Here is a 15,754-nt window from a genome sequence, read left to right on the forward strand (position 1 = left end):
CGATCTCTCTCTCTCTCTCCCTTCCCCCCCCCTCTCTCTCCCTGTATGAGGCCAGATCTGAACCCAAGTCCTCTTGATTCCAGGCCTGGCACTCTATCCACTATGTTACCTAGCTTCTCCTCCAATCCTCTCTGAGGAAGCTGAGATAAACAGTGGTTAAGTGACTTGCCTAGGCTCATGCAACTAATGAATGTCAGAGAAATTATTTAAACTCAGGTCATCCTAACTCCAATCCTGGTACTCTATCCACGATGCCACCAAGCTGCCTCAGTCTTACAACTTAGGAAGATTTTTAAATAGCTGGCATGGAGGATGAAATAGAAAAAGAAGAGCCAGGAACCAGAAGGACCAATCAGGAGACAATTGGCAGTAGTTCAAGCCTGGGCCTGAGCTAGGGTTGAGGCTTTGTGATCAGAGAAAATGGGTCTAATCCTAAAAGATGCCGAGTGGGTAAAATCAACAAGACTTGGTAACTGATAAACTACGTAAAGATGGTCTCTATCCAGTTGGCTGCAACATGCATGGAGCTGATGCCACGTGTGTCTTATGGAAACCATTTCCAAAATGGAAACTGTCCCAACTTTGCTAACAATAAGACCCTAAAGAAGTGAGTATGCATGTGTGTGTGTGTGTGTGTGTGTGTGTGTGTGTGTGTGTGCGCGCGCGCACACCTGAGCCTGGGTTCAGTACAGCCAACATTGATTAAACTCCTCCTGGGTGCCAGGCACTACAATGGGCTCCAGGTCTAAGTAGACAAAAACGAACCAGTCGTCAATGAGCCTCTGTTCTCTTTGGGGGAAGGAAGAAAGCACTCTGTCGGCAGTCACTTTTTTGATCACCCTTCATCTCCCTTTGCTTAATTCATTTTAGACTGAATCTCGTGCCTCCTAAAGCCTGAGCAAGTCAACGTCAGTGTGTCTGGACTCTCCATGCCTGCTTGGTAGGGGCCCTCCTGGTGGGGAAATTCCCTCTGCCAATGCTAATGGGCCCTGCTCAATAATTTAGAGCCTCGACAGTTGCCTGGGGGAGCAAAGAGTACGGCCCTATGGTGGATCCACCATCCAGGTCTTTGAAAGGAATGACAGCCTCTGATTTGTGCCTCCTCTCCTTGCTGTGTTTTAATTCCAGTCACGAGTGTACAGTTTCTTGTTTCTGTATTTTGCAGGCAGAGGGTACGAGACTTCAGAGAGAACTCCGGGGATATTTAGCTGCTATCAAAGGTAATTCATTGTCTCCGAGATGTTTGCCGTAAAATACCCTGCAAGCTATGGGAGAAGGAGCTCACAAGGGATTTGGGGAGGGCAGTTAGAGGAGGGGGAAATTACAAGAGACCCCACCCCCAAGAGGAGACTGGGCGGGCGAGCTGGCTGAATACACTCGGATCTGTCAGCTAAGCCGCCATGGAAAACATTGCCATCTCCTTGAGGTCTTCCTAACTGTGTCTGGCCAACCACAACGCCTGCTCCATGGGTCCAGACCTTAAGAACCCAGGCTCGGCTCTGCACCATGCTGCAATGTTAGATCGAGACCTCAAGGACACAGTGATGATAATCATAACAACAACAACAACCCGCTCCTAGGATGATGCTAGATTTCTGAAGCATCGTCCCAATGACAGCCTTTTGAGTAGGCACTAAAAGTTATTATCGGTTTTACAGGATGACACATGTGAAATCCATATCAGGTTGCTCAGGGAGATGGGGGAGGGAGGGAGAGAATTTGGGACTCTAAATTTTAAAAGGAATGTTAAAAATTGTTTTTTATTTGTAATTGGGGAAGCCAAAAATATTTTTAAATGAATTATTATCCCCATTTTATTTTTTTAACTTAAAAAATTTTTATCCCCATTTTAGAGATAAAAAATTGAGGCTCATATTGACATGCCTTACCCAAGGTCACACAGACAGGATATAAGCAAGCTAGAACTCAAACAGCTCTTCTGATTTTAAGATAAGGGCTCTTCTCATCCTCATTTACTGCCTCCCCCAATATTAATGCTAGTATTACTGCTAATGTCGCTATTAATAATTTGCTGGCGTTGCTTGTAGTGAGCCTACAGAGGTTTCTTGTTCAACCCTCAGAAAATTATTTTATCCACCTGAGCAAGTACCTGCAGAGCATCCAACACAAAAGAATAGTAGTTGGAAAGCGACTAGTCCAGACCCCATTTCTGTCCACTCACACTGAGTACAGGAAGTGAAGAATGAACTCCTAACAGCAGCCACCATTTCTAATACTCCAGAGCTCATGAAGGGCTCTCCAGCTAACATTCCTGGGAAATAAATTGAAGTAGAAAGAATAGTATCCCAAGTTTACAAATGAGGAAACTGAGTCTGCGAAAGGTTAAGGGATTTGCCCATCCAGTAAGTGGTGGAGAAGGGACTTTAGCGGAGATGCTCTGCCTCGGTTTCCTCTTACATGACCTCTGAGGTCCTTTCCAGCTCTAAGCCTGCCACCTTGAGGCTTTGGGTCAGGCAGACCCTCCCTGTTCCTGGGCTTCCAATGACCAATATTTATTTTTTAAGCAAACATCCACGTCAGTGAGTTTTGCTTCCAAATCTTCCCTTTGGAGGGTTCCACATCCATTCCAATGGATCCATTCCAATGATGTTGCTATTGCCTTAGACCATTTGGAGTTTGCCCCAAGCTATCTCCCTTCGTTCATTCAATAAGGACTGACAGAACAAATCCTCTGTGCCAGGAAATGCAGAGGACCGAAGACCCAGAAGGCACCAGTCCTCCTCTCCAGGAGCTCACGGGTCATTCTGAGATTTACAGAATGCAGAGCAGCAGCCAGAAACCATAGTAACGGGATGGGCCACCCCCTGACCAAGGTTTACCAGCTCTGCAATGACAACAGGAGCCTGGGAAACCTTAAACGACTTTAAAACATGAAGTTAGGGTTTAAGCGAGAGGGCAGGAAGCTGATCATTTTGTGGCTAATCCTGCAAGATGAGGGCAAATTCCAAACCGAGTGACCTTGGACCACTCACTGCTGGAGGACAAGAGGACTGCCCCCTTTCCTAATGAAGCCAAAGGAAGGAGAAAGCCCCTCTGGGCTCTCTGAGATAGGCATTCCCTGCCCCCAACCCAGGCTTTGAGTTTTGGGCCGAAGGTCCAAACACAATGAATGACATCCGGGTGATTCTTGCCAAGGCTAACAGGAGGCTTCAGCCCCCTCAAAGAGGGATGATGTGCACCCTCGAGCACCACAGCAGACAAAAGCTGCAAGATGATACTGGGCAAGTGAATGGTTGGGGCGCCCTAGAAAGTGAATCCAGAAAGGAGAGGGTTCGCTTCTGATTCGAATCCTTACGGAGGGCTTCCCAGAGGAGTTGTCTTCTTTACTGTGGAGGGCTTCCTGCTAGCAGGAAGCGGGGAGAGCTCATGGCTGGAAGAAAGAATAACGGCCACCGCATCTGTTGGGTTTGTTGATAATTCTGTGGAGTATGTGGCGATCAGCCCGCCTGGTCCTGCGGTATATCCAAAGACGATACGCCAGCTGAGGGCTGATGAATTTCCCCACTCTGGTGATGGCAAACCCAGGGGAGATACAAGAGTAACGCTGAGAAACTAAATAGCTAAGATTGTTCACAGGCATAGATTGGTTAGAAACAGGCCTTGAAGTTTGCCCCCCAACTTCCTTTTTACTTCATATAAAATAATTCCCTGCCATTAAATTAAAAAAAACTTCCACTTTGGCATAAGCTTATGAGACTTCCATTTTTTTCTCTAGCATCATGAGGTTTTGGGTGATAATTCATGTATAACCCAGTGCTATTGCTTATTGGTTCTGGGAGGGGTGAGGGGAAAAGGGGAGGGAAAGTACACGAATCATGTAACCATGGAAAAATACTTAAATAAAAGTTTAAAAAAAGAATCATGAGGTTTGGGGCAGCTGAGTGGCTCTGTGAATAGAGAGCCAGGCCTGGAAATAGGAGGTCCTGGATTCCAATCTGGCCTCAGACATTTCTTAGCTGTGTGACCCTGGGCAAGTCACTGAACCCCCATTCCCTAGCCCATACTGCTCTTCTGCCTTGGAACCAATACTCAGTATCCTTTCTAAGACAGAAGAAATCTTTTAAAAAGATGGTGAGGTTCTGGCCTCCGAGATTGGCATGTCAGAGAACTAGGGAAGGGGACAGGAAGGGGTGTCAGTAAGACCCTTCTCACGGCTCTAGTCAATTCTACAAACATTTATTCAGGACTCAGAATGAGCCGTGCTGCATGCCGGCCACGGAGGAAGCAAACACCAAATACGACATACAACTTGCTCCCGAGGGGCTTCCATCCTACCGGGAGAGGCACAATAAAGACACAGCCAGTTTGGCACAAGGGAAATGGAGGAGCGAGGCGGGGCTTCTAGCCTGACAGACGCAGGAAGGAAGGGCAGCTTCCCAGGAGAGGAAGGATTTGAGTGGAACTCAGAAGGACTTATGGCACCCAGCTATCATCTCCCAACTCCTTAGTCTTCCCTGTGCTGACGTCCTCAGGCAGCCTATGATGGGCTCCAGGGCTCAAGACTTACCCAGGCATGCATAAAACAGGGAAACAAATGCACAAGGGAAAGCGCCCAGGCAAGCCGACTCCTTAATGTCAGGGCATGACTTTGCCCTGCCAAGGCGGAGTTGGGTCTCTCCTGGCTCTCTTGTTCTCTCTCCTTTCAACCCTCAGATCCGCATCTCCAATCTAAAGGCCCATTTAGGACGAGCAGCCCAGAGGCTCAGGCTCTCCCTGCTTTTACTCTCGTCTGGAGGCAGCCTTAGAAGGAGAGGTGCTGGCACCCTCTGGAGGGCGGCTGCCACAGCTGCTGCCTTCTTGTCTTCAACAGATCAGCAGCCCAAAATGACCTCCCTGAGGGGAGCAGCAAACATGTCCTTTTGATTTGGGGCACTCGGGACCTTCAGGATGGTCATAGAGAGGGGTGCAAGGCAGAAGCACAGGCAGAACGGTGAGAGGAAATCTCGATGCAGAAATATAGAGTATGGTGTCACTTCTGTAGGGGAGCTCACTTACTGGTGGAGCCGGCCATGAAGGAAGCAGGATAATGCAGGGAGTGTAAGTCAGTGGATCCAGGGTGACCTTGAACATATCACTTAATTCTTCCATGCCTCAGTTTACTCATCTCGTAAGACGAAGGTGTTGGACCAAGTGTCCACTAAGGTCCCTTCCAGCTCCAAGCTGATCATCTTTTGATTTAATTTAAGACTCAACTATTCAGAACTCAGCCAAGAACAGAACTGGGAAAGCCTAGACAGATGCTATACCCATGAGTGAGCCTGTAGGGCCCAACCAGACCCTATTTATTCTTACTCTAGAAACAATTATAATTAGTTGGGGTAACTTTTCCCAGGATGTAGACTCACTGAGAGCAATGAAAAATGATGGCTGAGAGCCAGAACTATAGCAAGAAGAAACACACACACACACACACACACACACACACACACACACACACACACANTAGCAAGAAGACACACACACACACACACACACACACACACACACACACACACACACACATTCTATCTCTCCGTGTCTCTCTACCTCTCTGTCTCTGTCTGTCTGTCTCTCTCTTGCGCTCGCGTGCGCAAGCAAATACAGGAGCCAAGAAAGCATGCAATCTGGAGCAATTTGGTCCTGGAGCCGGAATTCCTGTGCATTTCCCTATAAAGACCCTGTGGCCCCCCTGCCCCTTCCCCCAACCCCCAGAGAGTGTCCCACATGGTCTACATGTGAATACAAGGCTTTGGCAGGGTGGGAGCAGCTGTTATCTCATAAGAGGGTCACATAAAAGCCATCATTTCCTTTAGAAGGGACTTCACCTCCATGTGGTCAGTTTCCCAATGCAAGTTTATCCTTCCAGAAACTGGACTGTTCCACACCCCAGCTGGAAGGACCCTCAAAAGCCATTTGGTCCAACCCAGGCCTCCAAAGACTCCCCCACCAGGGGCCAGCCAGCTCTTACTTGGGGACTTCTATTGAGTGGGAAGGGGGTGCTGGACAGCTCTAATTGTTAAAGCACTGTTGATGTCAAACCTGAAAGAAAAAAAAATGGAGGATGAACTTTGAGCCAGGCTCCTCTGTGGATTCCTTTTTCAAAACAATCCTATGAAGTGATAAATGAGGTGGTATGGTGGGTTCCCATACATGTTGGGCCATGATGCTCATTCATCAAGAAAAGGACTAATGGACTCGATTTTATTTTCAGTGTACTAAACAGTTTATTTGACTAAGAAAAAAAGATTGACATCTATTGGCACAGTGGAAAGTGAGCTGGACTCAGAGACCTGGATTCAAATCCTCCTGACACTTAGCAGCTATGGGAAACAAGCACCTTCTCCTCTGATATTCCTCTCCATTTCCTCATCTTTGAAAGAAGGATGGTGTTCATGTCTAGCCTACTGGGTTGTTATGAGAGTGGGAGCATCCTCAGCACTCTGGAAATAGTCTAGCGCAGGAGTTCATTTTTGCCTCCTTTTATTTATTTGGGGTTTGGGGGTGGGTAGTGTTTGTTTTAACAGGTCCCTAAGAAGTTTTCAATGCTGTCAATAGGGTTGTTTGTTAGTTGATTTTGGAGGAGAGGCAACTGGACTTAAGGCTGGTAGGTGGAGACTGGAAGCATGAGTTCAAATTCTGCCTCAGGCACCAAGTGTGTGAATCAGAGCAAGTCCCAGCCTCAGTTTCCTCATATGTAAAATGAGGGGGTTGGAATCAGTGGCTGCCAGGGACCCTTCTCTCTAATTGATGATACTATGAGTGCTGAGGCTCATGCTTTAGCCTAGTTCTCTCATTAAGTAGCCGTTGAACTGGGGAGAAGGTGTTTAACTTCTCTGCTCCATCAGCTGGTGCCCCCATGTTTGAGACTAGATAAGACAGTCTTTGGAGAAGAGCAGCCAGGGAGGAGATTTCATTCCTCACTAGAAGTCTTCCAGTGAAGGGAGCTGGATGGCCACTTGGTTTGGTTATTTAGGGGATTCTTGCTCAGGTCCAGGTTGGGGGAGGTGATTTTTGGGGTCCCTCCCCACTTTCTTCTGGGATTCTGTCATTATCCGCTCCCTCCCTAGTTCCATTGTATTCTGGATACAGAATCTGGAGCAGCTCCTCCATGCCTGGCTCCCTCAGTCTGAAACAGGCATCCCCATGAAGTCGGGCTCTTTCTTTCAGATGCTTCTGAGCCTCATTTCCTTCATGAGCCCTTCCTTGGCCCACCAAAAGCTGGTGTCCCCTCCCAGCCTACCTGGGACTTAGTTACTCTATGTGGTTACATATAGATGGATTTTATTCGTTTTGTATTTATGCTGTAAATAGTTGAAAGGCATTTGTTGTTCCCCAATTAGAAAATAAGATCTGCGTTGGGGAAGAGGAGGGAATGAGCATTCATTAAGCACCTGCTGTGTGCCAAGCACTGGGTTAAGGCCTCTTCAGACAGCATCTCAGAGGTTCCTTGAAACAGCCTTGTGAGCTGGTGTCGGATGAGGTCTATTTTTTAGTTCAGGAATCCGAGGCAGACAGAAGTGAAAGAACGTACCCAGGATCACGCAGCTAATACGCCTGAGGCTGCCCTCTCGCTATATGGCTGGCCAAACCGAGTCGGGCCGTGGTGGAGTGACTTGTGCAGGGTAACTCAGCCTCGGCGTGTCGGCGTTTGGATTTAAGCTCAGGTCTTCCGGAGTCCAGGCTCGGCGGTCTCTCGACTGGCCACCTAGTGCATCCCTTGACCGCAGTTAATGGAGGGACGGCAGGTGCCTGACCCGCGCTGGCCGGGCACGAGAAGGGAAGCTGTGAGGGTGTCTCTGGACCCCCGTGTGTGCTTCTCGCACACGAGTTCTGTTAGGACAGACGAGTTTTCCAAGATTTTCTCACGTTCTCGTTAGCTGCCGAGTTGGGCAGCCCACAGTCAAGCTGTCGTCAAGCGGAGCCTCAGGAACAGCCTTGCCTCCTCCCTGAGTTTGTGTCGCTCCTCTCCTGCTTCCTCCATGGCCCGCCTCCTCCAGGAAGCCTTCCCCAAGCCCTGTCCCTGCTGGGAGCTTCCGGGCAGAGCCCGTCTCTGGCTGGTTTGCCGGGGGTTGTTGGCCCGTCGTCTCCTCCGCTGGCCTGGGAGCTCCTCAGGGGCAGGAGCCGCGTCTGGCCATTCTTTGGGCTTCCCACAGGCCGGCACTCGGGGAGTCTTCTGGGCCCCTCAGCTGGTTTAGCCTGCAGACCGAGGACGGAGCCACTGAGCGGGCGGGCGGGCGGCTCTCAGCGTACTTGGTGGCTTTTAAAGAAGGGAATATAAGTCAGAAAAGAAACGGAGCCATTGGTTGGGGCTGCCTGTTGGGTGCAGTTTAAGTGACTAACATCATCCAGGCACCGTCCTCGGGAGGGATATAGCAGAAAGCGCTTTGGCTATTTCCTTTTGAGGCTTGGGTTCAAATCCTGCCTTTGTCACTTCCTGCCTGGGTGGCCTTGGGCAAGTCCTGTGACTTCTGAGGTCATCGTTCATGTTGGGGAATCTCAGGGAGCCGATCTTGGACTTGGACCGCTGGGTCTCCTCACCTGGAGCCCCCCAGGAAGATTTAGGATGCTGATGCTGGTCCTGGCAGGGTATCCTTCCATGGCAGCCACTGGCCAATCCTTAGCTGCCCCGAGGTCTGGGTTGGAGGTCTGCCCCGCCCCCATTTCTCTAAAGAATGGTCAGTTGAGGAAATGTTGCTTCTCTTTCCAGCAGAAATCCAGCTTCCGAGGCTCGCGGTCTCCCAGAACCACAAAGTTTTAGGGGGGCCAAATCCTGGCCTTGCCCTCCCTGCCTGTGTGACCTTGGGCGGGTCATTCATCTCTGGGCTTCTTTTTCCTCCTCTGCGGAAGGAGAAGGCCTCTAGGCTCCGTGAGCCTGTGCCCGGGTGGATCTTGTCAGCACGGATCCCCCCTCCTGGGAGCCGGTGCAGAGCTTATTGTTAGGATTAAAGCAAAATGCAGTCATGGAGTGCTGACATCGGGGTCCCCTCGGAGAGTACTGAAGACCGAGGGGAGGAGGGAAGCGTTGGCCTTGGCTTTGCACCTGATTTTGGTTGAGGCGGAGTTACGCAGTGAGGGGTCCTGGGTTCAAATCCTGGGGTTGCTCCCTTCCCTGAGGGACTCGCCCTGCCTCTCGGGGCGCTTCTGTAAGAGGAGGGGCCCCTCCGACTGCATTTCCTGAACTTGGCGAACAGAAATCAAACATGAGTTTGTGGTCCTTCCCTCGCAGGGAAACTGTCCCGACCCAGAAGGAGGACGAGCGAGCCTTGGGGGCCCCTCGGCCAGCCAGGCTGCAAGCACTTGGGGCTGGGACGCGAGCAGAGCGCCTGCTGGGAATAGTGCGAGAGCGCGAAGCGGTGCAGGGATGAGACGCCCGGCTGGACCTGGGAGGTCCTGGGTGCCAATCGCCCCTCCGGCACTTGCCAGCGGGGTGACCCTGGGCAAGTCACTTAACATGACTGCCTGGCCTGGCTACTCTTCTGCCTTAGAGCCAATCCTGAGGCGGGAGGTGAGGGCTTAAAAAGAAAAGGAAGGAATAATGTGGTTTAATTCTCCCAACAACCACGGGAAGGGCCGAGCATTGGCCCTATTTTACAAGAAGGACACAAAAGATGGGACGTGCCTCTGGTCACCCGCTGAGAGATATCTGAGGTAGGATTTGAACCCGAGTCCTTCGGGCTTCGGGGCCAGCACCCTCAGCTTTAGCCGCCCACCCCATCCCCTTGGAGCAGCCTCAGAACTCGTCTGTGGGAGGAGGCGGCAGCTCTTCGGCCTTTTCGCTCCCTTCCCCTCGCGGGTGGCCGGATTGGGGCGTCCCTGACCGTGTCGGGTCTTTTTCACCCGCCAGGCATGCAGGAGGCCTCCATGAAGCTCACCGAGTCCCTCCACGAGGTCTACGAGCCGGACTGGTACGGACGGGAGGACGTGAAGATGGTGGGCGAGGTAAGAGCCGCGGCCGGGGGGTGCATGGCCGGGGGGAGCCCCGGGAGCAGGACGAGGCCCGCCTGCTCCCACCGTTCTGGGCCTTTCCCGGCGCCAGGAGACGGCTTGGGTGCCCCGTCTGGACCGTCCCCAGCCCAGAGCTCGGGGGGTCCTCAGGGGGCTGCCAGGCCCGGGGGTTCCGCATCTCCCCACCTTCTACCCCCACTGAGGCCCTCACTAGCCCGCAGCGAGGCAGAACTTTCTACTGAAGGGTGGGTCTGCCCCGAGTTCAAATCCTCCTCAGTCACTTGCGCCCCTGAGCACTTCACCTGTGTCCCCTGTAAAATGGGGTTAATACAGCGCCTGCCTTACAGGCTGTTGCCAAATAAAAAAATATTCATCAAACTCTCAGCCCAGCGCCAGCCCCTGCATGAGCAGGTTCCCTTCCTTCTTCCCCGGCCGCACCGCCATCCCTCGCTTGACCCGTGGCGACGGCTTCTTGAAAAACAACAAAACCTTCCCTTCCGTCTTAGCATTGATGCTGAGTTCCAGAGCCAAGGAGCGGTCAGGGCTAGGCAGTGGGGGTGAAGTGACTTGCCCAAGGTCACTCGTCTAGGAAGCGTCTGAGGCCAGATTTGAACTCAGGACCTCCCATGTGCGGATCTGGCTCTGACTCTCCCCAGCTGCCCCATGCAGTGGCGTCTTCACTGTCTCCCTCCTTCTACACTCTCCTGCCTGCTCCGTCTCCCACTGAGCTGACAAGCACAGAGAGGACCCCTCCCTTCTCCGCTGAACGGCCATCCCTGACTCCCTGCTGCCCTCAGGGTGGGACATTCGATGCTCCGCCGGGCACGGAAGGCCTCCCGGCGCCCGTCTCCCATCACCGTTTCCGGCTGATTTCGGTCCTTCCCTCGGCTCGTGCTCTGTCCCAGCCTAACCGAATGGCCGGCTGCTCCCCCCGCCTGACAGCGGCGCCGCGCCTTTGCCCAGGGGGTCCCCCGCGTCCACTTCCCTTCTCCCCCTCCTGGCAGGGCCGCCTCCTTCCTCCTGGCCCTCTCCTGGGCCGTCACGTCCCTCCTCGGAAGGCCTTGGCCTCCCCTGGCCGGGCTTCTCCGGCCGCACACATGCGTGCCGGGTCCGGCCTCCACCTCCCGCCCGGGTAAAGCTTGGCCTCCCCTCACTCAGGGTCCGCCTGGTGCTCGTCTTTGGGTGCCCGCCATGCCGCGCCCAGCAGGTGCCTTGAATGTGTCAGACTGGGCTGAACGGAACCGCTGTGAGCCGGGACGACCCCTCCAGGCCCTCCAGGAGCCATCACGGCCGTTAGAGGGAGCCCGAAGCAGCCTCCAGGCCTGCCTGCTCGGGTCGGGGCCAAAGGCAGCACCAGGGTCCGCTCTGGCCCGATGCCTTCGGACGTGGCTCTCGCCCCGTTTGGGGTGTGTCTATGAGTGAGTGTCCGGGAGGCCGAGGGATGGTCAGTCGTTCTTCACAAGGAGCGGGAAGAGAAGCGAAGCGGGGAGCCTCGAGGAGGATCAAAGACCCGAGCCCGAGCCTCCTCCCTCCCGCCTCGGCCTCCCGCCTTCCTCGGCCTCCCGGCCTCTTCGGCCTCCTCCAGATGTCCGCTCAAGTCCCGCCTGCCACAAGGGGCCCTTCCCCAGCAACCGCCCCAACCCCGGAGCCTTCCCTCGAGATCCTCTCCATTGGGCGGCCAGGCGGTCTCTCCGCTTAGCCTCTGGGCTCCTGGAGAGCAGTGTCGGGTCTTTGGCGGTTCTTTGTAGCCCAGAGCCTGGCATACAGGAGGTGCTTAATCGATGCTAATGAACTCTCTGAGACTCAGAGGACACACAGCCAGGAAGAGTCAAAAGAAGGATTCGAACCCGCCTCCCTCCGGCCCCAGATCTCCTGCATTAACGGTTAGCCCTTCGCCGTTGGTCCTTCCTTTGGCCTTTCCCCCATTTGTCCTTCCTTCTCCCTTCTTTCCATTTCTGCCCCCGGAGACCCCAGAGCGTGTTCCTTTGGGGACGAGCTGATTCTCGAGTCTTCAGCCTGCCGCGGACTTCAGGCCGGGCCCCCCCCACCCCGGCCCGACGGAATAAAAGCTTTCCTCAGCTTTTAGGGGGATCTCGGCGAGCCGTGGAACACGCACGCACCGATCTCCCTGCTGCCTCGTTCATCTCTCGGATCCCCAGACAGTACCAGAGACGGCCGCCTCCGCCCGCAGGGAGCCAGGCTGGCCTTGAAGGACGCCTCGAAAGCAGGAGGCGAGACTTGGCTGCTCTGCTGACTCTTCCCTTCGCCTCCCCACTAAATGCAAGCCTCGTCCCGGCTTCAGTCTTGGGCATAATCTACCTCGATATCCCCTCCAGCGTCTCCCGCTCGGCGGTCTGAAGAAGCAATTCTCGTCGTCTTCCCTGATGCCAGCCTTTTCCTCCCTGGTAAGGATGGCAGCATCCTCCCAGTCACAGAGGCCTGACACCTCGAAGCATCTTCTTCTGTTCCATCTTTAAGCCGATGAGTCGCCACCACGCCTGTCTGCTCTGCCTCTAAAACACTTGCAATGATTTCCTCCTTTCTAGTTTCACTGCTGCTAACTTTTTCAGATCAGACCTTTGTTATCTCCTGGACAAAAGAGGTGGCATTCTAGATGGAAAAAAAAAAAAGCTCGGGACCTGGGTTCCAATCTCACCATTGACACTTACTACCTGGGAGATCTTAGGCAAGTCACTTAACTTGGATGGACCTGAGCTTCCTCCTCTGTACAATGAGGAGCTGGTCTAGACGGCTCGTGACGTCCTCTGAGGTCTGCGATGAATGACCACCTCTGGTCTCCTGGCTCCTTCCTGGAGGAAAGGTTCTCTCCTTTGCTAGCGCTTCCCTCCCCGGTTCTGCTTGCTATCAGGCAGGAGTCCTCACGTGTCCGGCTTTTGTTCTAGATGGTAAGAAAAGGCTGAATCAATTCTTCTTCCTCTTTGCCCCACCGGCACCAAGAAACCGTCCCATTACGTTGAACATGGAAGACCTTTAGGGAGGATGCTTCAAATTTGGGGTTCTGTTAACGTCTGAGGTGGCCTCTACTACTGCCGTCTCTTTTGCCCAGCCAGAGCCCTGGCCCAGAGGGAGCCCAGAGGGAAGAGACTTGGCTGGAGTCTTGTTGGGGGAGGAGAGAAGCCAAGGTCTGGGTTCCTGAGCTGCCCCTCTGCAATCCTGCCATCCAGACGACCTTGATTCTCAGGAAGGCTCGACAGAGGCAAGGAAACGAGGAACTCGGGAGCGTGGCAAGGGCTGTTGGGCTCCTTTCCAGCTGGTGGAAAATTCCAGGGAAGGAATTTGGCAAAAGCTGGCCCCCAGACACACATCATTTACAAATTCAGTGGTTAAATAACTTCCATTCTTGCCTGAGCTTCCTCACTGCTGTGGGTGGTTTAAGAACCTGCTGCAGCAGCAGCTTTGGGGAGGCCGTGATGAAGGTGGACATCATGTGTGAGAACAAGATTTGCTCTTTTTATTTTTTTATTTTATTATTTTTTTTAAACCCTCACCTTCTGTCTTGGAATCAATACTGCGTATTGGCTCCAAGGCAGAAGAGTGGTAAGGGGTAGGCAATGGGGGTCAAGTGACTTGCCCAGGGTCACACAGCTGGGAAGTGTCTGAGGCCAGATTTGAACCTAGGATCTCCTGTCTCTAGGCCTGGCTCTCCATCCACTAAGCTGCCCAGTTGCCCCCAAGATTTGCTCTTTTTAAAGAAAGAATGGCAGCAAGATCGGCCCTTTGGAGCACGTAATGGTAGACCTGGCGAAGTTTATCCAGGATTCCATAAGAAAGATCTCTTTGAAGAAATGAGCTCCGAGCCCCCCTACTGGACCTGGGCCCATACGATGCTGAGGATCTGCTGTTGTAAAGGCATGTAGATTGAAAGCACTCCTCAGAAAAAACAGAGATGCCACTGAATGCAGAACCCAGCCCAGGTCTGCATCCTTTTCTGTGCCGCGGAAGTGGGGGAGAACTTCAGAGACTCGTGGATCGAGCCAGGCGGTCGTGACCACATTTTGCGTTCGGTGCCTATTTGGCAAGTCAGGAAGACCTAAGTTCAAAGCTGGTCTCGAACCCTTAATTGCCTTGTGACCCTGGGCAAGTCACTTACCCTCTTTCTGTCTCAGATTCATCATCTGTAAAGTGAGGATCATAAAAGCATCTGCCCTGCAAGGTTTTTGTGAGACGATCAAATGACATAATATTTGTGAAGTGTTTTCTGAATCTTAAAGTACTATGTAAATGGTAGCGATCATTATTATCGGGTCCTGGACCCCTTTGGTGGTGTAGTGATAGCCACGGACCCTTTCTCAGAATAATGTTTTTTAGTAAACACACACACACACACACACACACACACACACACACACACATTGGAAACCAACTATATTAAAATACCTTATCAAAGGATCAAAAATTCATTCATGGACTCCAGGTTAAGAATCTATATTCTAGACCTTAAAGGGAACTAAGTGGTCTTCAATCCCAACCCCCTTATTTTACAGATGAAGAAACTGAAGTCCAGATAATATAAACGACTAGTCCAAGGTCATACAGGGAGTAAGCATCTGGATGTTGGATTTGAACCAAGGTCTTTCTGGATCCAAGTCCAACACTCAATCCACCCCTCTCTGGATGAGCTTCCAATCAGTTTTAGAACCTTAAAGGAAGCGAGCCTTCTGTTGGAACCTGGCTTTTGGTACATCTGAGGACTATCCTGCAGCCCCATGTCTCAAAAGGAGTTCATGGAAGACATGGATACATTCTATCAGCCACTCCCACACCCCACCCCCACATATCCCTTCCAGCATTAGCTCTGAGCCCCCATCTCATCCTTGGCAAAGGGTTCCCTGTGGGCTGAGAGACTGTGAATGGCTTCCAGAATTACATTTCTGGAGAGAGGAGCTGCTGAGCTGTTTTCATTTGCCCTCTCCCCTACCCGAAAAGCCATGTTGGACATCCCAACCCTTTCTAGAGCTTCTGGTTTTTGACAAGTCAAATGCAATGTAATTGGAAAAGAGAAAAAGGCAAGGTGGGGGTATGACAAGGACACGGGGGAGTCAGGAGACTTGGGTCTGAATCATAGCTCTGCCACTTCCCTCAAACAAGTCATTTGACTCCTCTGAGTCTCAGTTACGTCATCTGTAAAATGGGCACAACAATTGCACCCTACCAGCCTGACAGAAGGATTTTGAAGAAAGTGAAGAAAGTGCTTTGTTAACTGACAAGTTACTTAGGAATTCAGAAGACTTATAACTCCCTTTCTCCATCTGACAATTCAGATGGATTGAATTACACATGAGACCTGGTAACCAAAAGGTGTTTTAAATGAATTATGCTATTAAATGATCCATATCTTTTTTTAAAGGTGTGGCTCGAAGTATCTGGGGAGGACATACTTAAGCAGCTATTTTCTAGGCTCTCTCAGTTACTTTTTCCTCTTCTTCTTAGTTGTGTGAGAGGGATTAGGATAATCTTTCTGTGACCTCTTTCTCTTTTTCAGAAATGTGATGTGCTCTGGGAAGACTTCCATCAAAAATTGGTGGATGGGTCCTTACTCACGCTGGATACCTACCTGGGCCAGTTTCCTGACATCAAGGTATGGCACCTTGTTTTCTTAGGGCGGAGGAGGAATTAAAGGGCTACTGATGCCAGTGGAGACAAGCACCATGGGGTGGAGGGGAAAGAAAAGGAAGAAAAGACCATGTCCTCCAAGGCAATGCAGAAAAGGCAGGCATTGCCTCCAGCCTCGGTTCCCTGCCCAGTGGCAGCTTATCATGCCCTGTGGCTAAGGAAATCTCATTTTCTC

General features: G+C 51.9%; 1 protein-coding gene across 1 annotated transcript in view; it reads left to right on the forward strand.

Moving 5' to 3' along the window:
• The window catches only part of AMPH (amphiphysin), a 96,823-nt gene that overhangs the window by 30,089 nt on the left and 50,980 nt on the right, over positions 1–15,754 (forward strand). Inside the window, exons 3-5 of the mRNA XM_044675400.1 lie at positions 1,166–1,220; positions 9,845–9,939; positions 15,449–15,544. Coding sequence (XP_044531335.1) covers positions 1,166–1,220; positions 9,845–9,939; positions 15,449–15,544 — 246 coding nt within the window. The remainder of the gene's footprint in view (positions 1–1,165; positions 1,221–9,844; positions 9,940–15,448; positions 15,545–15,754) is intronic.

This window comes from Gracilinanus agilis, chromosome 1 (genome assembly GCF_016433145.1).
Source record: "Gracilinanus agilis isolate LMUSP501 chromosome 1, AgileGrace, whole genome shotgun sequence".
Taxonomy (NCBI): Eukaryota; Metazoa; Chordata; class Mammalia; order Didelphimorphia; family Didelphidae; genus Gracilinanus; species Gracilinanus agilis.